This window comes from Elephas maximus, chromosome 6 (assembly GCF_024166365.1).
Source record: "Elephas maximus indicus isolate mEleMax1 chromosome 6, mEleMax1 primary haplotype, whole genome shotgun sequence".
Taxonomy (NCBI): Eukaryota; Metazoa; Chordata; class Mammalia; order Proboscidea; family Elephantidae; genus Elephas; species Elephas maximus.
The window spans coordinates 85,052,108-85,079,714 of NC_064824.1; the positions used below are offsets into that span (position 1 = coordinate 85,052,108).

At 35.5% G+C, this 27,607-nt stretch overlaps 1 protein-coding gene across 1 annotated transcript; it reads right to left on the reverse strand.

Moving 5' to 3' along the window:
• Nucleotides 1–437: 437 nt before the first annotated feature.
• On the reverse strand, nt 438–26,843 carry ZSWIM2 (zinc finger SWIM-type containing 2). The gene is made up of 9 exons (XM_049887616.1): nt 26,610–26,843; nt 24,275–24,351; nt 21,919–21,959; nt 12,158–12,368; nt 10,886–11,137; nt 5,838–5,922; nt 4,849–4,949; nt 2,351–2,504; nt 438–1,238 (listed from the first exon to the last, which is right to left on the reverse strand). The coding sequence occupies exons 1-9, from the start codon at nt 26,772–26,774 to the stop codon at nt 438–440; spliced, it is 1,887 nt and encodes a 628-aa protein (XP_049743573.1). The 5' UTR covers nt 26,775–26,843.
• Between the last annotated feature and the right edge of the window lie 764 nt (nt 26,844–27,607).

Here is a 27,607-nt window from a genome sequence, read left to right on the forward strand (position 1 = left end):
ATAACTAAGAGAAAGCCACCATCTAGATTTTCTTACATGTAGTGTGATTACTAGAGCAATAAAAACGCAAAAAATGCACAAGTTACCTGGAAATAATCCCTGCATGTTATAAGCTACCAAGTAGAATGTTTGAACAGTGAGTCAAAGCGAGGAAAATCTATTTCCTTAATTTAAATAAAAACATTTTTAATCAGTGTAAAATCAGAAATAAGAGCCCCCCAAATTATTCATAATTCATACTTATCACGACACCTTTAAGAGAATGGAGTAATTTCCTTTAAATGTGATAAGTTATTTGTAGACAAGTTGGCAAAATTACAACAGAGAATTTTACACACATTTGTCAAGAGTATATATGTGTTTTATATGTTGTACAAATAAAACATTTTTTATGCTCAATATTAAAATATTTTCTGATGTTAATAAAAAATATTTTTTTACAATTGAACTCCTTCCATTATTAATGATAGCTCAGTACTTTTTGTACTTAAAGGGTGAGATATAGGCCTTCTCGATAAACGACTACGTTTTTGTTCCATTTTACCCATACAATTATCATACCTTTTAGACAAACTAAGTTTAGTTTTACCCCAATTGACAATAAGATTTAAATCCTCTGGAAGTAAAGTATTTGACCTCCTGCTGTTCTCTCTTATTTTAGTACCAAGAGACTTCTGTGGACGGTGCTTAATATGCTTAGAGTCTTTGATCATCTTCTGGCTTTGACCAGTGTCACTGATACATGAGCTTCCCAGTGTAGTAGGACATATAACCTTGTGATTAATAGAAGGAAGACATGTTTGAGATGACATTTTCCCAAGTGATCCAGTGGGTAAATCTTGAAGATACCTGGGGAAATGTTGGCTAATTTTATATTCATAGATTAAATTTCTTGAATTTGAATCGCCTAATTCAATAGAGTGTAGATTATCTATTATTATATTCTGACACATATCTGTTGAACTTTGAGGTGTATTCAACTTTTCAGAATTCCCTTGAGGTATGCCAGGTAAAATTCCAAGTCTATTTTGCTTTAAGACTAGTCTAGTACCAGGAATAAAAAGTTCTGGTTCTTCCTGCTTTGATGGATGAATGACGTCTGTGTTTGAAACCGACTGATGTGCTTGTCCATTCGTTGCTGTATCTTTACAGATTAAAGGATTATATATAACTTGTCTATCAATAGGGCAGGAATTGCATTTGTGAAGTAACCAGTTGTCAATACATTTCCTGTGAAACTTAAAAAAAAAATTTCGTTAATTAGGCCTCTAATTTTCTTGTTTATAATATATATTATTTATATAAACATTTCCCAGTTTCATAATTTTGTGACTATTAAAACCATTAAGCAAAAACAGAAGGGTAATCATAATTTATCATGCTTTATGGAAATATTTTGAAGAGATTCACTCATAATTGGTTACAGATAGATCTTCATTTTCAACATTAAAATGGAAATCCCATGGATATCACTTTTGTAATTTTGCTAAAAGCTCACTACTTATTCAAGTCATTAATTTCATTGCTGTCTAATTATTTCTAATGAATAAAAATTATTAAAAAATAATGTCATAACCAATTAGAGCTTAAAACAGATCTGATGACTGTAAGATACAAAACAAATCACATTCTTGGGAAAAGAATACAAACTGTCAGACATTTTAAGTAAGGGTGACCCTAAAGATATAAAATTTTATTTACTGAAACAATTTTTTTCTACAAAAAAGTTACTTATTAATTTTTGTCTAACTATCTAGTGATCAGTCAATCTTAGACTTTGATTCTAGTGAGTTCATATGAAACAACTATGTCAATTTCAGTGTTTCTGCTTCCTATAATCACAAAAACACATAAAAACATGTTAGTACTCTATAATTCTTTTCCTTTTTCAGATAACTAAATAACAAAATCTGACTGAAAGTGCCACTTTATCTTCCCTAGATAGTACATATACAAATGAACCCTAATCAGTAGGAATCTATGCTCAGGGGCAAAGCTGCATTCTCACTAAGCTCTGCAACAGCTCTTCTACATGTATTCTGTAATGTGAACAACTCTGAATGTATGTGACACAACTAAAAAGTGAAAGGAGAGACTTGAATTATCATTTCGTTTGTGAAAACTGGCGCTACAGTGGAAAACCAAAAAAAAACCAAACCTGCTGCCATCAAGTCAATTCCGACTCAGAGCAACCCTGTAGGACAGAGTAGAAATGCCCCATAGAGTTTCCAAGGAGAGCCTGGTGGATTTGAACTACTGACCTTTGGGTTAGCAGCTGCAGCACTTAACCACCACGTCACCAGGGTCTCCTCCTACAGTGGAAGGCAAACTAAAATGATGTGATTTTTACCTTGTGAGTACATGGTAGCAATCTTATATGCTGACCAAGATGAAATGCCTTCAGACAAAGTCGACACTGGTAGCCTGGAGCAAGCAATTTACTATTCTTTGTAATCAGTAAGAAAGGCAGTGACTTTACGATCTGTTTTGGTGTATAAACCTGGCTGAATGAGAAGCAGCAGAGAGATGGAATGTTCATAGATTACAGATCAGGGTGTAATCAATAGCAAACCTCCATATAAATAATACAACTGAACCCAAGGTTCTTTTGAACTGAAGACTATAAATCTTATACATTATAAAGTTAAAAAAAAATCTATTGCATTGATCCTAAACCAGATGAAAGTAACTTCAATATCAACTTCATAAAGAATAAAGTTTAATTTAGTCATTTCAAATAAAAATACTAACCTGAAATTTTTTGTTTGCACTTTTTAATGTCAGTGAGACCAAAATTTTGATAAAAACATATGCTCAAATTATTTCTGTCTAAGCAACATGTAGGTATGTGTTTAGAAAAATACAACCCAATTTGCTTTGTCATCTGGTAGGAAATGAGGTACATGGTAAAAAAAAAGAAGCAACGTTAAATATTGCAGGAAATCAGTAGATCGTAATCGATGAGGAAATTCATTTTCCCTTGGGTATATGGTTTACTATTTCAGTGTGTTAGATTACATTAATGCAACTCTAAAAGTAGCAACCCAATTTTTGTACCAAAAGTGTCAACCAATGTACTAAGGTGATCACTGTGAATTAACTGCTATTTGATGCCACAGGTAAACAAAGAAAACAAATATTTAAAGTAAAAGCGTGGTTAAAAAGTCAGATGCATTCCTATTATTCAAAAGAACAAAGTTCAAATATATTCTTCAGGAAAGTTCATACTTCTCACTACTCTGGAGATATAGCCCATCATGATACAGAAATTGATTTTACTAAGGTCATCTAGGAAACCCTGGTGGTGTAGTGGTTAATTGCTACGGCTGCTAGCCAAAGGGTCAGCAGTTCAAACCCATCAGGCGCTACTTAGAAACTCTATGGGGCAGTTCTACTCTGTTCTGTAGGGTCGCTATGAGTCAGAATAAACTTGACAGCACTGGGGAGGTCATCTAATTATCAAATTTAAAAAATTGCATTTTTACTACACATTTAGGGTTGTTAAACACTCATTTTAAACTCTCTCCTTAATTTATTCCATTTTTCTGCCTAGTATGCTCCTCTTCCCCTAATGCCTACCCCACACCTCAATATCTCCTAAGTCTAACCCCTAGAATATAACATATAACTCTAACAGGCTGAAGCTATCAAGCCAGAGCCAGGGGAAATGAGATGGCTGTAATAGGCTTATATTATACCCCTAAGGCATTTTATGCCCCACAAGAGCTGTGATAGCTAAGTAAGCATCCAAAATATGCAAAGCACCCACACAGTATGGGCTAAAGAGCCATTGGGATTTGTATAGAAATTAACAGTATATTTTTTAGTGAGAACAACTATCATTTTTTTTTGGATAATCCATTGAAATTATTTTTAAAAAATTATTTCAACTTTATCTCATTCTTTTAAAAGTGTCTTTCATGTATGTTTTATAGTGTAAATAATATATTAATAATACACAGCATGTTTAATTTTATTTAATTGATAAGAAGCATGACAAAAAGTCTGGAGGCCTCTGTACTAATAAACAGCTCAATCAATGTTCTGAAATATGACCCATCAGTTTAGCACTCTTCCTTCATGTTCATGGAGTAGAGGGTTAGGGAGAAAGAGGAATGATGCAGAGAAGACTTCCTTCCCCCTGAAGTTAAATACCTCGAAGACAAATATCAAATCCTCCTGCATCTTTTATATAACTTATGTCCGTCCATTTCGATTTTGCCTTTATTTGAATGATCATTTGATTAGTGAAGAAACCACTATATCCCTAACCTAAAACAAACAAAAAACCTCATTGCCATTAAGTAGATTCCAACTAATGACAACCTCATGTACTTCAAGAGTAGAATTGTGCTCCACAGGATTTTCAATGGCTGTGAGCTTATGGAAGTAGATTGCCAAGCCTTTCTTCTGCAGCACCACCTAGTGGATTTAAACCACCAACCTTTCAGTTAGTAGCTGAGCATGAACTGTTTGTACTACACAGGGACCTAATAATAATGACAGATAACATTATTTGAATATTTACTATGTGTTATAATCATTTTGTACTCACAAAATTTCTATAAGCTTGGTTCTATAATTATTCCCATTTTAAAGATGAGGAAAATGAGGCAGAGAGAAGCAAAGTAACACCCCAAAATCACACAGGCAATATGTGGTTGAGCTAGGATTAGATTTAGGTAGTCTGACTTGCTCTTAACTTGCATATTATAATGTATCCTAATGTTTAGTAGGTGCTCAGTAAGTATTTATTGAATGAAGGCATGAATAAAACTTACTCAAACTGAAAAATTCTTCATAGATCCCATCCAATACAATGAATGTAAATTTCACTTAGAATCTTACCTTTTCTTTTTTTGAAAATGTGGTATCTCTTCTTCCATACCTGTATATTTTACAATTTCATTTGATCTTTTTTCTAGTGGCCTCCATTTTTGGTTTCTTCTCTTTAATAGATAAAAAGTAGATGTTACTTTGCAAATCATGGAAATTTTTATGATGCGAGTTAAAATTAGTAGTAATATCAATAACATAATGTGAATAAAACAGACTCATAATTTTACAACATACCTATTATTTTGTATCACATTAAAGAATGGACAAAATGTTTCTGTGTCTAATATACTATTATACAGCTACTATAATGACATTGGAGCCTTGGTTGCACAGTGGTTAAGCATTTGGTGACTAACCAAAATGCTGGCAGTTCAAATTCGCCAGGTACTCCTTGGAAACCCTATGGGGCAGTTCTACTCTGTCCTGTAGGGTCACTATGAGTTGGAATCGACTCAATGGCAAAGGGTTTGGTTTTTCGGTATAATGAAATTACTTTTTAAGGTAAAAATATTGATCAGTAATGATAATGGCAAATGTTTAATTTTAGCTTGTGTAGTAAGTGGAAAATAGCATTATTATTCAGCATCAAGAGATACTTCTCTTTAAGTGTGCAGTTCAAATGATCTCAACAAAATCTTGTGTTTTATTATTAATGTAAGAAATTAAAAAATAAATGGTTGTCAGTAATACTCTTGTAAATCAATTTGTAATGTAGAAATATTTTTTAAATTAATTTTCAAATTTGATAGCTATAATTGCTGTAATTAAGGTTTATATATAATGTCATCAGATGTTTGTTAATGTGTCTAATTTTATAAATTACTAGTATAAGAACTGGTTGCCTTTTATAAAAATATGCAAAAGAGTTCCCTAAAAGCACCCTAGGTTTTATTAAAAACGAATCATTTCTATTCCAGCATGTTACCTATTCTTATTATTCTTAGATTTACAACAGGACAAATATAAATACTACATTAAATTTAAGGTGGATACTGTACCTCACGAAACATAAATGTATGGGAAAGATGGCAGCAGTTACCAAAACATTCCTGGCATAAGTGATATTCAATACATTCAGTACACCTAAAACACAAAGCACCAAAAAACAAACAAAAATCCAATTATTTGATGGTTTTTGGTGAAAAATTCTAGCCTTAACTCTCTGGGAACTACCCAGTTATGAGAAAGTCCACGTCCAAGTCACATGCTGTATTACTTTTCTATTACTGCTATAACAAATTACTACAAACTTACTAGCTTTAACATAAACTTATTACCCTACAGTTCTATAAAATAGAAGTCTGACGCAGGTCTCACTGGGATAAAATCAAGGGCCTGGATGAACTATATTCCCTTCTGGAGACTCTAGGGCATTTCCTTGCCCTTTCCAGCTTCTAGAGCCTGCTCCGATTTCTGGGCTTGTGGACCCTTCCTTTAAAGCAAGCAATGCTGCATCTATGTCTTTCATCCACAGTCACATTTCCCTCTGACTGTCTGCCTCCTCCTTCTACTTTTAAGAACTGTGTCATTTTATATTAGGCTCACCAGGGTAATTCAAGATAATCTCCCTATTTCAAGCTCAGTTGATTAGCCACTTTAATGCCACCTGCAATCTTAATTCCCTTTGATGGTGTAACCTAATGTACAGGTTCTGGGGATTAGGACATGGGCATATTTGGATGGCCATTACTTTGCCTACCACACACCCTTTCCAGGTTGCCTCCTTATATCACCCCAGCTTTCATTTATCTCTTTCTTGAAATTCCTAATAGTATCTACAACCTATTAGACATTCTATCATTTGATTATTTTTTCACTGAGTGCTAGAGGTTTATTTAGCAGCATTATTTCTTGAAAACAGGAATTACAAGCCCTTCTTTTCCTGGCAGAACAGAGAGAAGTAAATGTATAAAAAGTTCTCAATAAAAACCACTGATGAATTAATACAACTTCACTTCCCACAAAAGCCCAGTCCAAGCTTACATTGTTTATTAAAAAATTAGACATAGCAGACCATATTAATGTACTTGCAGCAATATTCACCAAATAAATAAAATTCTGCGCAGCAGTCACATAAACTTACTTTTTTATTCCAAGCTGTCAATGATTTAGAAGACTACTTTCATGAGAAATTTGGGAAAATACGTTCTTCAGAAAGCTTTGAGAAGGCAAGTGCTAATTTATTCATTATTATGTATTCATTATACATACAGGGAAGATTCAGTGGATGACGGCAATGGAGCAGTTTATTCAATACAGCAAAATATACCGGGCTAGAAACAGTTAAGTATTTCTATATTTTAACATACATCTGATATTTCTGGAGTTAACTTCTTAAAGATAAAATACCTATGTTACGAAACTCCATGAAAAAGGAATTAAGATGGTTTCTAGTATATAATCATCGAAAAGTTTTTTCAGGGTGATGACTAAAATTTAGAGTTTGAGGGGTTGAAAGGAGAGTGAAGTCACAGCTGATGAAAATGAGTTATTTAATTTATAAAAGAGGATTGAGATTGAGGTGAGTAATTGTCAGCCAACTCTACAAAGGAGAAGTTAAAAGAAGAGAAGATATTCTCAAAGGAGAGTGTACAGCAGTGGGCACAACAGCAGAGAATGCCCATAGTTAGGAGCAGGAGCCTTGGTGGTACAGTGGTTAAGAGCTGCAGCTGCTAAACAAAAGGTCAGCAGTTTGAATCCACCAGCCATTCCTCAGAAACCCTATGGGGCAGTTCCACTCTGTCCTATAGGGTTGCTATGAGTCAGAATCAACCTGACAGCAACTGTTTTTGTTTTTTGGTTTTCCATTAGGTTACATGGGAAACTTCTTTTCCAAATATAATACAGAAAAACCAAAACAAACCCAACAGGGCTCCCTAACTATCATGCATTTCAAAAGGAATCCACCTTGACGCTAAATGCATTAGAATCAGAATAATGTACTACCTGTGAGGTCCAGAGGCATAAAAAATGTCTGGTGTACTATTAACCACTGGTAACGAAAGGGTATAATTAAGACAGAAGGCTAGTCCAGGACAGAGAGAGCAGTTAGAAAGCTCAGAGTGACAGAAGAGTACATTGTCCTTAACAAAACAGTTAAGCAAGATTTAACCATCTTTGAGATAATCTACCTAAGCCACACATTAACCAGCTGAGAAATATATAAGCCCTGAGAATTTTACACTGTGGCCCTCGCACATCCTTGTTTCTCACAGTTGTTCTTACCAAACTCCTCTTGAATATGTAACTTCAGTTAGCCTGTAACTCTTCCTATCTGTCCCTCTTTTTTTTTTTTAGTTTTTTAATTTATTTTGTTTTGCTGAGAGCACACACAGCAAAACATACACCAACAGTTTCTACATGTACCATTTAGTGACAGTAATTATATTTGTTGAGTTGTGCAATCATTCTCAATGTCCTTTTCTGAGTTGTTCCTCTCCCATTAACATAAACTCACTGCCCCCTAAGGTTCCTATCTAATCTTTCCAGTTGCTATTGTTACTTTGATCCCATATAGATAGTTCCTAAAAGAGCAAAATGCTCAAGGCAGACATTTTTTACTAATTAAGCTAAGCTATTAAAAAACAACAACAACAACAAAAAAAAACTTTCTTTTTTTCACATTGTTTGGCTTTAAGAAGTCTTCAGAGGATATTTTTGTTTTAAGGCTTAAAGATGATCTCAGGCAATAGTTTCAGGAGTTCATTCCGCCTCCATGGCTCCAGAAAGTCTGAAGTCCATGAGAATTTGAAATTCTATTCTGATTTTCCCGCTTTTGATCAGGATTTTTGTATAGAATCTTTAATCAAAATGTTCAGTAATGATAGCTGGGCACCATTCAGTTTTCCTGGTCTCATGGCAAAGGAGGCAGTTGTTCGTGGACGCATTTACCAACACATTCCATATGCTCCTCTCCTGACTCTCCTTCTGCTGTTGTTACGGGCAAATAGAGACTAACTGTCATGCCTTGAATGGCCGTTTGCAAGCTTTTAAGATCCCAGGCACTAAGCAACAAACTAGGTGGTAGAACTGAAGCACTAAACACGTTATTAGGCCAATTAAGTGGGATGTTCCATGAAACCATGACCCTAAACCTCCAAACCAAGAAACCAAATCCTATGAGGTTTTTGCTTGTACATAGTCTCGCCAGCTACTTTTTTTTTTTTGTCATTGTTGTAAATATATCTCTCACACAACTTTTGCCAATTCTTTTTACAGGTATACAACTTATTGACAGCAATCACAATAACTGACTGTGCAACCCTACCCTTAACCCATGTGATATCTCCGTCACTGCTAACCTCGCCTTTCCCCTTCCTCCCCACCTCTGGTAACTTTGTTCCCTATATATTTGCCTTTTCTTGTCTTTTTATATAAGTGGGTTTATACAATATTTGTCCTTTTGTGACTGACTTATTTCACTCAGCATAATATCTTCCATATTGTATGTATCAATACATATTGTAGTATGTATCATACGTATGGAAACCCTGGTGGCATAGTGGTTAAGTGCTACAGCTGCTAACCAAAGGGTCGGCAGTTCGAATCCGCCAGGTGCTTCTGGGAAACTCTATGGGGCAGTTCCACTCTGTCCTATAGGGTCGCTATGAGTCAGAATCGACTTGATGGCACTGGGTTTGGTTTGGTTTTAGTTTTATCATACATATTGTAGTATTTATCAAGACTTCATTTCTCCTACTGGCTGAGTAGTATTCCACTTTATGTATGCCTATCCATCCCTCTTGATAACATCTAAATTGCCCAAACAATGGCTGCTAACCCCCAAAATCAATCCTTCCCTTTCTTAGAACTCTCTTTAACCAACCTATCCTGAAACTAGGCTGTTAAAAAAACCCAAGCCCATTTCTGTTGAGTAGATTTTGACTCATAGCAACCCTATATGACAAAGTACAACGGTCCCATAGGGTTTCCAAGGCTGTAATTTTTATGGAAGCAGACTGCCACATCTTTCTCCCACAGAGCGGTTGGTGGGTTTAAGCTGCCAATCTTTTGGTTGGCAGACAAGAGCTTAACCACTGCAAAAATTATGCCCTTCCTCCTGAAGTTAGAATGCTTGTTTGCAGCCTTCTCAGGGCAGCCATTTTCCAATAAAGACTTGCTAATGGTGTTCTGGTTGATTTTCTTCTATGTTATACATAAAACAAAGGACTATAACAACTCAAGGAAGAAAGATATCATTTGCTGTTGGGGGCGATAAAGTTTATGATTTTATGAGTGAGTTTTTAAAAAATATATACAATTTAAGTTGTGTTCCTCATGATGTAACTCAAGGAAGATTTAAAAGTAAACTAACATGTTTTAGAATTTTTTTGAATAAAGAGTGAAAGAAAATATTCATTTTTGAATATACCATTAACCTAAATTTTAATTGTTAAGAAAACAATTTCTCAGGCATAGCAATTAGCTGATGCATTATTATGGAAATCGTGGGAAAGTCTGAGAGTTACAAAGGTAACGAAAATTTTTTTTCTCTAATAATTATCATCTTGTTGTTGTTGTTCTTGAGGTACTAAACATGCAAGAAAACAAAACCCACACCCATTATGATTTGGAGTACAGAGCTCGATTAAATGTTCAGTCAATCTAGTCAATAGCTTTGGCTCAATCCAAGGAGTTTTTGCCTCCACAATGACCTTATTGGTGGTTGAAAGACTGTTCCAGGAGAGTGAGAGGCACAGCAGGGCTCTGAGCTTGGAAACTCATAGATCAAAGTAATAGTGCCTGTGCCCAGAGCTTCTAGGATGGGATGGTACTTCAGACTCTCAACCTGAGTGCAAAGCCAAATATCCTCGACAAAGTAAGAAAACAGGTATTTGGAGTCTTGAGATATTGGGCTGAGATTGATGACCTGTTGGGAAATCTTAGAAAAGCAGACATCCTTGTAGGCAAACACACCATATATATGAGGAAGAAGACATACTAAAGGATAGATACTCTAATGCTTAAAGTTTACTAAAGTAAAACACAAACAAAACAACCCAAAAAACGTTAGAACACATACTTATAATTCACCGGTGACACTTACTTGTAACACTTCCCTTCAATTGGAAATTGTTTACAGTTATTACAGGGAATTCCAAGGTGTTTGTCCAATCGCTCTTTCTCAGCTGCAGTCACAAGTTTGCTAGAGTTTTTGAATTCCTCTAAAATAAGTTTTAATGGTGCAAAGTCTTTCCTGCACAGAGGACATTTCAACATGGAGTTGTTCATCATTGTATCCTGATAATTAGTCAAGATCTTCATGCATTTTATATGAATACTATTGCCACAGCCAAACCTGTCAGAAAGGAAATTCAAATTTACCATATATATACAGCAAAATTATCTATGTGTGTGTGTAATTTTGTGTGCTATCATCTTTATTTTCCATAAAAATAGACTTCAAACTGATTTTCCAGATATAGCTTGATTACACACACACACACAATTTACTTACTTATGTAAATATCTAGCCATCTTTAATTTAGAACATCAGAATTCCAAACATAAATTCTCCCCCATTCCAATGACATGGTGAAAGATTTTGCATCATTAAACTATTTTTTTATATGTTAGATGAGAATGAATATAGTCTTAACACAAAGGAAAATTATAACAACAATTATTTATTATTGTTTTTTAAATAAAATGCTTCGCTAAGGGCAGGGGCACCACCTTATTTTTCAGAATTCACACAATTAGTGGTAGTGCCCAATAAACATTTGTTGAAAGAAATAATATTTCGGGAAATAGTTAATAATTTGAAAATACGCAATGGAAGGAGTCACATGAAAAACTTCAATGTCGATTAAAATTTTGGCAAATAATCAGGAGGAACAAAGAATGAAAAGTTTCAAGAGCAAATGGTTGCCCAAATTTTCCAAGTCCAAATTCACAGTGTCTTGAGTATGAGACCCTCAATAAACATTTGGCATAAATAAAATTTTGGATTAACTACGTTTAAATACAGGATTTTGAAAACTGCAAGGAATTTTTAAAACTCAAAGCAAAATCTTTACTTACAGAAAACTCTTTGTAAATATTGTAAGCTGTAGCATTTACTCATGTGTATAAAACACGTGGAGCTACATTCTAATTCTCATCCTTTAAAATGTGGCTTAGAAACATTTAGTATAACAACAGATGTCTCACAACATTTATATTAGGAAACAAAAGTTCACCAATTATATATAGATCAGTTGTAGGTAAAGCTTTCTATTGTTTCTCTAACAACATGCCTCATAACATAATCAACTGCAAACATTAAATTAGAACTTTTTAAAATAAGTTTTTAGAATCCAAAGAAAAAATACATCACCTGCAAAAGGTGACAGGAAGCTTTTTCTCTAAAAGCACTTCTTGACAAATAGAGCAGATATCCTCTGAACCAATTTCCTTCTGCTTTATGTGCCCATCCTCTTCAACATGTGTATTTTCCTCATTTGTTCCTGGCTGGGGAGTTTGAACTCGATGTATCCCCTGGAGCAAGTAACTGATTTCTCCTTCTGTAAGACCCAGCTGGAAAGCAGCTAGTGAGAAACCCCAAAGTATTAAAATTGGGTGGTATCTTATTTATCTAGTGTGGCTATAACAGAAATACCATAAGGATTGGGCTTTAAGAAGCAGAAATTTATTTTCTCACAGCTTTTTTTTTTTTTTTTTTTAGGAGACTGTTGTTGTTGTTAGGTGCCATCGGGTCGGTTCCGACTCATAGCGACCCTATGTACAACAGAACAAAACAGTGCCTGGTCCTGTGCTATCCTTACAATCGTTATGCTTGAGCCCATTGCTGCAGCCACTGTGTCAATCCATCTCCTTGAGGATCTTCCTCTTTTTTGCTGACCCTCTATGTTACCAAGCATGATGTCCTTCTCCAGGGACTGTTCCCTCCTGATAACATGCCCAAAGTATGTGAGACATGGTCTCACCATCCTTGCTTATAAGAAGAATTGTGGTTGTACTTCTTCCAAGATAGATTTGTTTGTTCTTTTGGCAGTCCATGGTATACTCAATATTCTTTGCCAATACCACAGTTCAAAGGTGTCAATTCTTCTCTGGTCTTCCTTATTCATTGTCTAGCTTTCACATGCATATGAGGTGATTGAAAACACCATGGCTTGGGTCAGGCGCACCTTAGTCTTCAAGGTGAAAACTTCACTTTTCAAAACTTTAAAGAGGTCGTTTGCAGCAGATTTGCCTAATGCAATGTGTCTTTTTTTTTTTTTTCTCTTGACTGTTGCTTCCATGGGTGTTGATTGTGGATCCAAGTAAAATGAAATCCTTGACAACTTCAATCTTTTCTCCATTTATCATGATGTTGCTTATTGGTCCAGTTGTGAAGATTTTTGTTTTCTTTATGTTGAGGTGTAATCCATACTGATAGCTGTGTCTTTGATCTTCATCAGTGCTTCAAGTCCTCTTCACTTTCAGCAAGCAAGGTTGTGTCATCTGCATAACGCAGGTTGTTAATGAGTCTTCCTCCAATCCTGATGCCCTGCTCTTCTTCACATATTCCAGTTTCTCGGATTATTTACTCAGCATACAGATTGAATAGGATACAATCTGGACACACACCTTTCCTGACCTTAAACGACCCAGTATCCCTTTGTTCTGTTTGAAGGACTGCCTCTTGATCTACGTGCAGGTTCCTCATGAGCACAATTAAGTGTTTCGGAATTCCCATTCTTCGCAGTGTTATCCATAATTTGTTATGATTCACACAGTCGAATGCCTTTGCATAGTCAATAAAACACAAGTAAACACCTTTCTGATATTGTCTTCTTTCATCCAGGATCCATCTGACATCAGCAATGATATCCCTGGTTCCATATCCTCTTCTGAATCTGGCTTGAATTTTTGGCAGTTCCCTACTGATATACTGCTGCAGTCACTTTTGAATGATCTTCAGCAAAATTTTACATGTGTGTGATATTAATGATATTGTTGGGTAATTGCTGCATTTGGTTGGATCACCTTTCTTGGGAATAGGCATAAATGTGGATCTCTTCCAGCTGGTTGGTCAGGTAGCTGTCTTCCAAATTTCTTGGCATAGATGAGTGAGCACTTCCAGGGCTGCATCTGTTTGTTGAAACATCTCAGTGGGTATTCCGTCAATTCCTGGAGTCTTGATTTTTGGCAATGCCTTCAGTGCAGTTTAGACTTCTTCCTTTAGTGCCATCAGTTCCTGATCATATGCTACCTCCTGAAATGGCTGAATGTCAACCAACTCTTTTTGGTATAGTGACTCTGTGTATTCCTTTCATCTTCTTTTGATGCTTCCTTCCTGTGTTGTTTAATATTTCCTACATAGAACTGTTCAATATTGCAACTCAAGGCTTAAATTTTTTCTTCAGGTCTTTCTGCTTGAGAAATGCTGAACATGTTCTTCCCTTTTGGTTTTCTAACTCTAGGTCTTTGCACATGTCATTATAATACTTTACTTTGTCTTCTCAAGCCACCCTTTGAAATCTTCTATTCAGCTCTTTTACTTCATCATTTCTTCCTTTTGCTTTAGCTACCTGATGTTCAAGAGCAAGTTTTAGAGTCTCTTCTGACATCCATTTTGGTCTTTTCTTTCCTGTCTTTTTAATGATCTCTTGCTTTCTTCATGTATGATGTCCCTCCACAACTTGTCTGGTTTTTGGTCATTAGTGTTCAATGTGTCAAATCTATTCTTGAGGTGGTCTCTAAATTCAGGTGGGATATACTCAAGGTCGTACTTTGGCTCTGGTGGACTTGCTCTAATTTTCTTCAGTTTCAACTTGAACTTGCATATGATCAATTGATGGTCTACCCCTGGCCCTGTTCTGACTGATGATACTGAGCTTTTCCATTGTCTCTTTTCACAGATGCAGTTGATTTGATTCTTGTGTATTCCATCTGGTGAGGTCCACGTGTATAGTTGCCGTTTATGTTGTTGAAAAAAAGTATTTGAAATGAAGAAGTCATTGGTCTTGCAAAATTCTATCATGTGATCTCTGGCATCATTTCTATCACCAAGGCCATTATTTTCCAACTACTGATCCTTCTTCCTTGTTTCCAACTTTTGCATTCTAATAACCAGTAATTATCAATGCATCCTGATTGCATGTTCGATCAATTTCAGACTGCGAAAGCTGGTAAAAATCTTCAGTTTCTTCATCTTTGGCCTTAGTGGTTGGTGTGTAAATTTGAATAAGGTTTGTATTAACTTGTCTTCCTTGTAAGCATATGGATAGTATCCTATCACTGACAGCGTTGTATTTCAGGATAGATATTGAAATGTTCTTTTTGACAATGAATGCAACACCATTCCTCTTCAAGCTGTCATTCCTGGCATAGCAGACCATATGATTGTCCAATTCAAAAGGGCCAATACCAGTCCATTTCAGCTCACTAATGCCTAAGATATCTATGTTTATGTGTTCCATTTCATTTTGATAAAATCCAATTTTCCTAGATTCATACTTTGTACATTCCACGTTCTGATTATTAATGCATGTTTGCAGCTGTTTCTTCTCATTTTGAGTCTTGCAACATTAGCAAATGAAGGTTCTGAAAGCTCGACTCCATTCGTGTCATTAAGGTTGACTCTACTTTGAGGAGGCTGCTTTTCCCCAGTTGTATTTTGAGTGCTTTCCAACCTGAGGGGCTCATCTTCTGGCACTACATCAGACAATGTTCTGCCTCTATTCATAAAGTTTTCACTGGCTAACTCTTTTCAGAAGTAGACCGCCGGGTCCTTCTTCCTAGTCTCTCTTAGTCTGGAAGCTCAGCTGAAACCTATTGGCTCTGGGGGCAGGTCCTTATTCCTTTGTTCCTTGGTGATCTTCGTTTGGTGTGGCATCTATCTTCCCCCATCTCTGCTTGCTTCTCTGTCCTAATCTGCTTTTTTATATCTCAAAGGTAACTGGTTTAAAATACACCCTACACTGATATAGACTCGTAACATAACAAAGAAAGCCCATTCCCAAATGAGATTATAACCACAGGTATAACCAAAAAAACCAAACCCACTGCTGTCAAGTTGATTCCAACTCTTTTTGACCCTATAGGGTTTTCAAGGCCATAAGTTTCTACAGAAGCAGACTGTCACATCTTTCTCCTGTGGAGCCACTGGTGGTTTCAAACCATTGACCTTTCAGTTAGCAGTTGATTGCTTTAATCACAGTGCCACCAAGGCTTCTTTAGCCACAGGTATCCTGTTGGTATTGCATTGATTCAGAATCATAGCCACCCTACAGGACAGAGTAGAACTGCCCCACAGGGTTTCCACAAGTATAGAGGTTAGGATTTATAACACATACTTTTGGGGAACACAATTCAATCCACAACAGGTGGTAACTTGGAGATACAGCAATGTTGTAATAACTCATGCTGAATGTTAGAATTTTCTTTCAAATATCAGAAAGATAATTTTAGTTGAATTATTATACTGACTTTTACCATTTCCGTGTATTCCTTTCATAGTCAAAAGGCCAGAAAAGAGTCATTTATAAAAATGGGTTTTTTTTTTTTTTTCGTTACTGAAGAGAGTCTGTGGAAACAGTGCATTATAAAAATTTTTGGATTAATTATACGATAGTGCATTCTTGGACTGGTGTCATGATCATGTCTTAGTCTTACAATTTGATCTGTTCTCACCTGTTTATAAATATTTTATGAACATAAAATGGTGATACATGGATGAGAGTATTAAGAGAAACAGTGTAAATATGTAAAGGAGAAACAGGGATACCTGAGTAGCTAGTATAATTAATATTTGTTAGATGAATATATGAATGAATGGAAGAGCAAGGCTCAGTTAATAGTGCCTATTTTTCTGTCTCGGTTTTGTCTAGTCCTGGTAGCAGCATCCTTTACAGATTTGGTCAGTTATCTCTCAGGGCATTTTATATTGCCTGTAGTCTTAGGATGTACATTCTTTGAATTCTAAATTTTCACCATCCTGCTGTTCTTAAAAGAAATTGCGTTCTAAATGCCTACAGTTTGATCAGGGAATCCTAGAATTTTATTCCCTGGCCTACCCCCATATCTTTCTGCTTCTCCTTAACACATTATAATTTAAATACAAGCTATTATGGGTCTGCCTGGTTTTCTTCATTTTATACATATAGATGAAAAAGAATTATTTGCAAGATAATGAAAAGCTCTATTTTTTTTTTTTTTTTTCTGGAAAGCCATCCATTGTCTTAAACAAGAAAAATATTGAAAACATCAGAGTTAGATTTCACTACAGAAACCTCTGTTCCTTGTCTGCAGTGGGGTGGCAGGTGGAATGTGGGACGATGTCAATACTTTAATTAACAATTACTTTGAGGGCGGAGGTCTATTTGTCACAAAGACACAGCAGCATCTGCTCTCTAAAAAGGGGAAGAAAACGAAAACAAGAGATTGCTCTTTGGGGAATAAAGATTCTCTGTGGCAGGCTGAAGTATAAAAGTTCATAAAAGGAACAGGCCATAACCTGTTCCATGTGGTATAACATGAATTGGAATATAAAAACAAACTCTTCTGAAATTAATTTTGAAAATTAACGTATGACACTATAGAAGAATATTCTGAAAGAAAACAGCAAGGTAGCTAACCTTACCAGGTATCACAATGTGTTATTAAAAGCAATAAATCTAAAAATATCTAAGAGCTCACTAAATAATAAGCATTATGAGCAAGGATAAAAAGAAACACTATCCAATAGCTGTTACTGAGATAACTGGGGGAAATGTTGAGAAATGTAATTAATTGAAACCTAATACCAACACAACTGTAAATGGATGTTATAATGAATAAAAATAAAAATATTAGAAAAACTGGCAGGAAAAAACCCAAAAACCTAAAAGAATAGCAATGGAAAAAAGGTAACTTTTAAAGGACTGAAAGAATAAACATGAAAGAAAATAACTGATTTAGCAACACACCAAAAATCTGTATGTATAAAAACCGTTAAAAGCCATATTGGAAAGAATAACAGATTAGGAAAAATTTGCAAAGAAGGGGTAATCCCTATAATATTTGGCAAGAGTTTATAATTTGATTCCAGTAAATAAACAGCCAAAGTGCAATTCACATATGAAGATGTACAAACAGTAAACGCCACAATGGAAGATGTCCAATTTCATTAGTGCCAAAAAAAAGGATGAATCAATAAAACTAAATAAATTCTACTGAATAAGCTATAATAAACAGATGTGACAGGTTTTTGTCTTGCCTTTTGTCATTTCTCTTTTAAAAAGGTCACTTGAGGACATTTTAGATCTTCTGAAGTTTTTTTTTTTTAAAGGTATGTCAAATGTATGAGAAAATGGAAACTACTTTTTTCTTCATTTACTAAGAATGAGTAGATTACTATGAACCTTGTATGTGACATTTTCCCCGTTTTGTGTGACTGTCTTTTTTTTTTTTTTCTAAATTATAGAAATACTATTAATGTCAAAATGTTTCCATGTATCTTTAATTAAAATCTTTGGGGACTTAAATATGCTGTTAATATCTTTCTTATATTCTTAAGTAATATGGTTAAAACATGAACCCCAAAACAACCAAACTAACATAATATTTATATATTGCTGAAATTACTGTAAATCAGCAAAATTATTTTAAAGAGCAATTTCACAATACTTATGGGAGGCAGACATAAAAACTTATTTTTACCCCAAAATTAAACTAAAGGAGAATTTAAGTCAAAGAAATATTTGGAAAGAAAAAGCTTCACATATAAAGAATATGACAAATATTTACAGATAAATGTCTAATAATGGAAAAATATTAAATGAATTATGGTGTATCATATTCAGGGGAATATTATTTAGCAATTGATGAAGTTAATTATGGAGATTGTGTAGCACTAAAAATATAGAGTGTGTGATAAAAGCAGAACACAGAATTACAACAGACTATTTATACACATAAAATAATAAATGGAAAATTGAAAATAAAGTTAATTATATCTTTGTGGTGAGAATTAAAAAAATTTTTAATGATGTTTTTATTTATGCATAAATATTTAATCAAAAAAGGAACAAAGGACATTTACTGGTCATTGTATTTACAGGAAATGCTTAAGTGATGTCTACATTTTTTTTGGAAAACATTTGCTGGATAATGGGGAAAAAAGAGTATTTAGTATTCAAAAACCGGTATTTTTCATAATCAAACTGCTGTATCACCAAAAAATAAATGAGAATCTCAGGTTTCGTGTATGTAATAAAAAAAAAAAAATTTATAGCAGGGTGCAAATAACTGTTTGCAGGTTTGTGTTAGAAAAAAATCTATGAATGACGTTCAAAACACCCCTCCTCTATTACTAGTAACCATCTGGTCCACACTCATGTGCATACTTCATATGATCCTAAGTAAATTGTTTACAGCTTTGTTTGGATTATTTTAATTTTCACATGTATTTGTTCCAGCTTTCATTTAAGTGACAAATTTCAAGGTAACTAAGACTCTTATTTCCTTTAAACTGAATATTTCTATACTGTCTTGTATTATACTGAGTACTTCGGATTTTCTCAATTTTCACTAACTAAAAATTCTTTTAAATATAAAAACCCATTGCTACTGAGTCAATTCCAACTCATAGTGACCCTATAGGACAGAGCAGAACTGCCCTATGGGGTTTCCATGGAGAGGCTGGTGGACTTGAACTGCCAACCTTTTGGTTAGCAACTGAGCTCTTAACCACTACACCACCAGGGCTATTTTAAATAAAAAAAAAAAAAATATAGCCCTGAAATATGGAAAATCTTTTATTTCAGTGGGAAGCACAAACTTTCAAACATTAATATATAGAATTAAATTGAAAATTTTATTAAGCACCTATTATAGAACGATATTTATAAAAGAATAAGACATGGTTTCTGCCTTCGAGAAGTTCAAAGAATAATACAACATAAAAAACTGATCTATTTGAAATTGCTGGTTTTGTAGATCAAAATCATTAGAATATTAGCAAATACGATTCAACATGCAAAAATCTTCTAGCAGCATGCCTGGCTAATAGGCAATAGAATATTTGTTGAATTTAATTGGGTAGAGCTGAGCTGTTCAATATGGTAGCTATTAGCCACAGGTGACTACCGAGCACTTGAAATGTGGCTAGTGTGACTGAGAAACTGAATTTTTAATTTTGTTTAATTTAAATTTAAAAACTCAGAAAACTTTTAAGTATGTTTGTAACAATTTGGGTATTTATGTGACTCTATTTTTCAACTGATAATTTCATGAAGTCTAAATGCAGATCAAGTATCTTCAATGAAAAATGTGTCTGAATTGAGATGCCCTGTAAGTATAAAATATACACTAGATTATGATTTAGTATAAAAAAAAGAATGTAAAATATCTCAATAATAATTTTTATCCTAATTACATGTTGACATGATATTCTGATATATCTGATAATATACATTAAAAACAATTTTACTTTTATTAATCTGGCTACTAGAAATTTTAAAATTAAATATGTAGTTTGCATTGTTTCTTTTAGACAGCCCTAGTACAGAAGCTTGTTCAAAATATTATGAAAAAACTGTAGAGAATAATTAATACTTCAGAGAGGAGATGAAAACTTAACTTCAGGTGGACAAAATGGAGAAATGGAAAAGAAAACAACACCTATGAAATCATACAACCTAATTACTCTGCATGAAGGGACTGGGAGAGAGGATGGAGGAGACTCTAAGTGACATTTCAGAAAGAACCTTTTGTCTACAGTGTGAAGGAGAGATTAGAAAGCGCAGGCACAGGAAAAAAGGAGGCTACAAAGATAGTACTAAAGGATGATGAAGGTTGAACACAGGTGAGAATGAGGATGAACATATGGGAACTCTGTTAAGATACAGTTAAATGCCACCATCACTGAGTCGATTCCAACTAATAGTGACCCTATAGGACAGAGTAGAACTGCACCATAGGCTGTAGTCTTTATGGAAAGAGACTGCCACATTTTTCTCCCTTGGAGTGGCGGGTGAATTCAAACTGCAGCCCTTTCAGGTAGCAGCCAAGTGCTTAACCACTGAGCTACCAGGGCTCCTTTGAGATATAGTTAGGATGTAAAATAAACATGATTTGTAGAATGACAAGATCCACAGGAGAAGAGGATGGGAGAGGAGAAATCAAGGAGAATTTCAAGGTTTCTACCTTTGCTTATTAAATAAAAAAGGAAAGCTGATATGTGAGGTAGGGAATACAAGATGGGGACACATATGAGGAAATTTAAAATGCCTGAGGGACTTCCAAATGGAGCTGCACAGAGGCAGCTGGAAATACTGGTCTGTTGTTAATATGTTAGAATCAGTGATATAGAGGTAACAGGATAAAAGAAAATGGGACATTTCTAAGGGGATATATAGGGAATAAGAAAACATTACAAAGTAGAACCACGACTTCTTGAATTAAAAAAAATTTGAAAACTGATTATCAATTACTTATGAACATTTATTAATAAATATAAAAACGCAGTGTAGTTCTTACATCAGTCTAGTATAGGTCAAACAACTCCTCAACTGCAGGGAACACTTTCATAATGACAGTGTCTTTGTTATAGAACTTACTACTAAGTGAAATGACCTTTTATAAATTAGTTTTCTTTTTATTTTGAGATATCTGGAATCTAAAGTTGTACAACTATAAGTCTTATTATAAACTCATAATTAAGTACTGACAACAATTATTGTTTATTTAAAAAAATTATTTCTTGCATAAAAATTTCAGTCATTAGACATTTTTGAATGAAATTATGTGCCATACCAGCTGTCTAGTATTGGGATCTAAAAAATTACACTTGCTATTTTTTATCACAATTAAGTTTAGATGCAGTAATCAACACAAACTTTTGCTTAAAATAAATGAGGGAATTTTTTGTACCCAATTCCTGGCCATTGTTCCATCCCTATTTTTATTATGTGCCTTTGAGTTTGAAAATGGCATGCAAAGTTACATTTTATATTAAGGAAGAAAAAAGTTCTAACTCTTTTAAATATAACAAGGTGGGCTCCAGAGAGTTGTCAGATTCTCTAGAAGTATAACTGTCTAAATTAGAATATGTCTAAATAAAAAATTATTAAATTTATTTAATTCGAATCAGTAAAAAACAAAACTTACATTCATGACTCCTTGGAAGCTTGAATTTTTTCAACAAGATCCTAATTTCAGAAGTAGAAAAACAGAAATTAAACATTTATTTCTGACATAACCACAAAAGTCATTATTTAGATTTAATTTTAGAATAGGAATAACATTACACTATTCATATTGCTGAAAGTATTATGAATAAACTTAAAATTCTCACCAGCTCTTCTGTTACAAAAGTAAATTTATGTTTTCAAAAAGCAGATGTGAATTAAAGGGTGATTAATGGAAACAAAATACCTCTGCAGTAAGGATATTTGCCAGAAGGAATCCATGTATTTCTTTATGACATATAGTTATTCACAGAGAGAAGTTAGCGATAGAATTTCTATATTTATATTACTTTCTTTAAACCTCCCTAGAAATGAAGCAATTTTCTGGGTATAGTATCAAATGAATGTTTTCCTACATATATGATAGGAAAAATACTGTATGACATAAAAAAATTCAAAACTCACCAATTAAAAAGTAATATAGCTTGTATTTTTAAAGTGAGAAAGATATGAAATACTTGGATTATATTTCCATTGAATGTATGGTTAATATACTGTACAAAATGAATTAATTACATAAAAATTAGAATGTCCTGCCCTGACAAAGCTGACATAAAATAAAAATGGCAAAAATTTACTTTATGTATGATCATAATATCAAATTGTAAGTTTTGGAAGGACCATATTTCACATCTTTATGCCAACCATATCAGGTAACTTGTGTCCATAGATGATCAATAAAAACGATTTAAACAACGACAAAAAAATCTGGTAAATAAAATCATTAGAAATATGACATACACAATGTTTTCTCAATATCTGATTTTTTCCCAAATAACAATTAAATGTTTTTCTATAATAACATAACTAATGATTTGTTGCTATCAGTATAGGTAGATAAAACAAAATGAGTTCACTTTGGTTTAAACTAAATTGAAGGAAAAAGCTTTTTTTTCATTTCTGGGGGATTTCCTATAAACAATTAAGTTCTGGCAATAGAGGAAAAATTTTAGATTATACAGAAATAATTTCTAGTAGAGTCCTACTTCTATCTTGAAAGACTCATAGCCAAATACTCATTGAAAAGGAAAATCTTCTGAAACTTGGCCAACTTAGGCCAGTATGAATGGAAGGGATGAATACTTTAAATTCCTGTGTCTATGCAAGAAAAGATCTTATTAACTATATATAAGACTATATTAACTAAAACAATTTATTAAATACAAAAGTGTTGTAATCAACAAAGTAAAATAAAAACTGACATCTTAAAAAGATTTCATTTTACTTGGATCCACAATCAACAGCCATGGAAGCAAAAAAACAGCAGTCAAGAAATCAAAAGATGCATTGCATTGGGTAAATCTGCTGCAAAGGACCTCTTTAAAGTGTTGAAGAGCAAAGATGTCACCCTGAAGACTAAGGTGCACCTGACCCAAGCCATGGTATTTTCAATTGCATCATATGCACGTGAAAGCTGGACAATGAATAAGGAAGACCGAAGAAGTGTTGACACCTTTGAATTGTGGTGTTGGCGAAGAATATTGAATATACCATGGACTGCCAAAAGAACAAACAAATCTGTCTTGGAAGAAGCGTGGCCAGAATGCTCCTTAGAGGCAAGGATGGTGAGACTACATCTTACATACTTTGGACATGTTGTCAGGAGGGATCAGTCCCTGGAAAAGGACATCATGCTTGGCAGAGTACAGGGTCAGCGGAAAGGAGGAAGACCCTCAGCAAGGTGGATTGACACAGTGGCTGCAACAATGAGCTCAAACATAACGATCATAAGGATGGCGCAGGACTGGGCAGTGTTTTGTTCTGTTGTGCATAGGGTCGCTATGAGCCGGAACCAACTCGATGGTACCTAACAACAACATGCAAGAAAAATGCAAACAAATGGATTTTCAAGCAAACGGTATTTTTGGGAATACAAGGTTCTTGAAGAACAGTAATGTTTCATAATGAACCATATAATTATCATTTGTGTAACTGTTCCACATTATCATCAATGATGTGAATTAGGAATTTTTTTTTTCTGTTTTATAGTTAGAGTTCACATTTATATACCATGAGAATCTAAAGATTGATTTTTTTTTATTAAAAACATTAACCTTAAGAACATGGTGAGGTGGTAATATGTTTCTAAATTTAAACCTTACTCAATTTGCAGAATGAAATAAAATACTGAAAAGTATATTGGTAAGCTATGACCATTTAATGTTGTATTCCCCAAACACCAAATTTCTTTAATCTTGCAGTATTCAGACCATGGAAAAGGAAATACATGTAACACACCTTTCACTGTGGAAGATCTTCATTACAAAGTCACTTACCAGCAGATATGTTTACAAAGATCCCCTCCTTTCAGAAATGTGGAACAGTTACATGAATGAGGATTTCCTAGGAAAACCTTTAAAAAAATGCATACTGTTTAAAACTGTAAGTTAGTTTTTAGTTAGAGCAAAACTAATTTGATAGATAATGGGATTAAAAGGAATTTGAAGATGTAATATAGTTTAAACCGAAAACCAAACCTGTTGCCTTCAAGCAGAGTCTGACTCGTAGTGAACCTGTAGGACAGAGTAGAACTGCCCCACAGAGTTTCCAAGGTTGTAAATCCTTATGGAAGCAGATTGCCACATCTTTCTGCCGTGGAGGGGTTGGTGGGTTTGTGCAGAGCTTTCAGTTAGCCTAAACCCAAAAACCTACTACCATTGAGTTGATTCTGACTCACAGCAACCCCAAAGGGTATCCAAGCCTATAAAAGCTGATTGCCACATCTTTTCTCCCATGGAGTCACTGGTGGTTTCAAATCGCAGACCTTTGGTTAGCAGTTGGTCACTTTAACCACTGCACCACCAGGGCTCCTTTCTGACCTTCTGGTTAGCAGCTGAGTGTTTAGCCACTGGTGTTGCCAAAAGGTTGAATACAATCTAGCTGGAAATCTTAACTCTTGACCGATTTTCACCTCCATATTCTTTGCTTTGGTCAACAACTTGCATTATCAGTTAAGATCCCGTTTAAGTGACCTGTACTCAGGCAGGTGAAAATACATCTAATTTTAAAGGCTAAAAAAAAAAAAAAAAATTCCTATAACCTCTCACAAACCACTATTTAGCAAACCTTACCCAAAGCACCTCATAAGGAAGACTTGGCAATCTACTTCTAAAATACCAGCCATCGAAAACTCTACGGAGCACAGTTCAACTCTGACACACACAGGGTCACCATGAGTCTGAAGAGACTCCACTGATATCCCTGCTGGTGCAGTGGTTAAGAGCTACAGCTGCTAACCAAAAGGTTGGCAGTCCAAATCAACCAGCTGCTCTTTGGAAGCCTATAGGGCAGTTCTACTATGTCCTATAGGTTCACCATGAGTTGGAATTTACTGAACAGCAGCTGGTTTATTTTACTGGCGACTGGTAGTAGTAGCACTGTAAGGAAATTCTACCTTGGGAGCCAACCTAAACACCTTTTATCTACCAGTTGCCATCAACTGCATTCTGACTTATGGTGACCCCATGAGCGTCAGAGTAGAACTACGCTCCATAAGGTTTGCAATGGATGATTTTTCAGAAGTAGATGGTCAAGCCTTTCTTTCCAGGTGCCTCTGGGTCTACGGGGACGCCCAACTTTCTAAGTGTGAAAATTTGCACCACCCTGGGGACTCCAAGACCTTTTTATAAGGTAACTCAAGTTGGATATTTGTTTTGTGCATTTAAACTGGTGAGTTTCTTTTATGAAATTTAATTCTGTTCACGAAGGGTTAGACTATATTAACTAAAACAATTTATTAAATACAAAAGTGTTGTAAACAACAAAGTAAAACAAAAATTGACGTCTTAAAAAAACACGGACTAGTAAGCTGTATTCGGTACTTGAAATGCATGACACTGAACTAAAAATGTCCAAATCAACTCTTGGGAGGTGATATGTGGATGATTTTTGAGGGGTGAGGGTAACCAAAACCAAAAAACCCACTGCGGTGGAGTCGATTCCGACTCATAGCAACCTTATAGGACAGAGTAGAACTGCCCCATAGAGTTTCCAAGGAGCGCCTGGCGGGTTTGAACTGCCGACCCGTTGCTTAGCAGCCGTAACACTTAACCACTACACTACCAGGGTGTCCAAGGGGTGAGAGTAGGGTATGCAAAAATGAAAAGATTTGTGATCTTTCAGCAAAATTAAAAATAATTTTTATTAAGACTTGCAAGGCATCATCATTTTAAACCATACTTTGAAAAGACCACGTTATGGCTTTAGAATGAGTAAAGAATAAAAGGAAACCAATTTGTTTACTTAGCAACTATGTAAGGTATGCAATCACACTGCAGGAGTTTCACTTCGTTTGGTTAACAGAGCCAAGAATGGATGTAATACAAACCACGTTTCACTCTTTCAGGCCTAAAGATCAAGGTCTATCATCTTAAGAGCTGGATGCAATTTAGAGTCCTAACCTCCAAAAAATAAACTTCTCTAACAAATACTATTTCCCTCGGTAAGTGCACATCTTTGGGGTTGGGACAGTCGCGAGGATGCATTCGACTTCGGAGTGCGGTAGCGAGTGTCCGCAGGGATTGTGAGGATGGCTAAAGACACAGCGCAGACCTCACGGGAAAGGCGCGGGCGGAACAGGCAGACAGGGGGCGAGTTGGGGGCGGAAGTTACTCGGAAATCCCTGTTCTCCGGCTCCTCCTCCCTCAGCAGGAAGCCAGTGGGGCCAATCTCTCGTAGAAGGTAGATGCTGCTACTCAACGCCTGGTCTTGCTGCCAGCTGAGGTGGTCGCTCACGTGTCTTCGTCTTTCCGAGGTCTTATAGCCTCGGCGAAGCATCCTGCCTAAGTGCAGGCGGAGGCGGCGCCTCAACTAGGCTCTGCGGTGCGTATGCTAGCCTCCATGACAACGGCGTGCCGGCTGGTTTCCTTGGTGATGGTGGTTGGGCTCCGCGGTGTCCCAGCGTGCCTTGCGCCGGGTAAGGGCTGGCCACAGAGGTACCGGCGAGCGTCGATTCTACAGCTCCGACCGACCTCCGCGCCTTCCTGAACTGGTGTTCCTGAGGAGTGTTTCCGGAAGCCAGCTGGCCGACTTAAAACCTGGCGGCCAAAGGTGTAGTTGTCAGATCTCTTGCAGATGGTTTGCTTTCTTCTGGTTCCTCGCCTACAGGGCTGGTGAAAATCTGCATGTTAGGATATTGGACAGCCCGGTTACATTTTGAGCTCTGGATGCTAAAATCATCCTGTGATTTTCAAATCATTGTCTTTATCAGAAAAAACAGCAACAAAACCCCAAACAACCCATTGCTGTGGAGTCAGTTCTGACTCACAGTGACCCTGTAGGACAGAGTAGTACTGCCTTATAGGGTTTCCAAGGCTGTGATCTTTCCGGAAACAGACTACATCTTTCTCCCGCAGAGGTCGATCTTTGAGGTAGCAGTCCAGCTCTAAACCACTGCAGCATCAACACCAGGGCTTCATCAGAAAGCCCTGCGTATGTTTTGACGTGCAACGGTATTTTACAAACATTAACCAATTGTCTACTATGTCCACAGTCGCTGGGGGGAGACCAAAGATGTAGAAGACAGGAGGTCTAACCCCTAGAGAGCTAGGACCTTAAATCCAGTGTGTTTAATGTGTTGGTCTTAAATCGAGGGAAGCATCTCTAAATTG

What these genes read in the sequence shown, in the direction of transcription:
- ZSWIM2 (XM_049887616.1), bottom strand. Translation starts at nt 26,774, where the DNA reads ATGCTTCGCCGAGGCTATAAGACCTCGGAAAGACGAAGACACGTGAGC. An exon ending in CTTCCTGTCACCTTTTGCAG is followed by an intron (nt 11,138 to 12,157) that starts GTGATGTATTTT and finishes CCTTTCTGACAG; the next exon opens with GTTTGGCTGTGGCAATAGTA. An exon ending in ATACATTTATGTTTCGTGAG is followed by an intron (nt 4,950 to 5,837) that starts GTACAGTATCCA and finishes TATCTATTAAAG; the next exon opens with AGAAGAAACCAAAAATGGAG.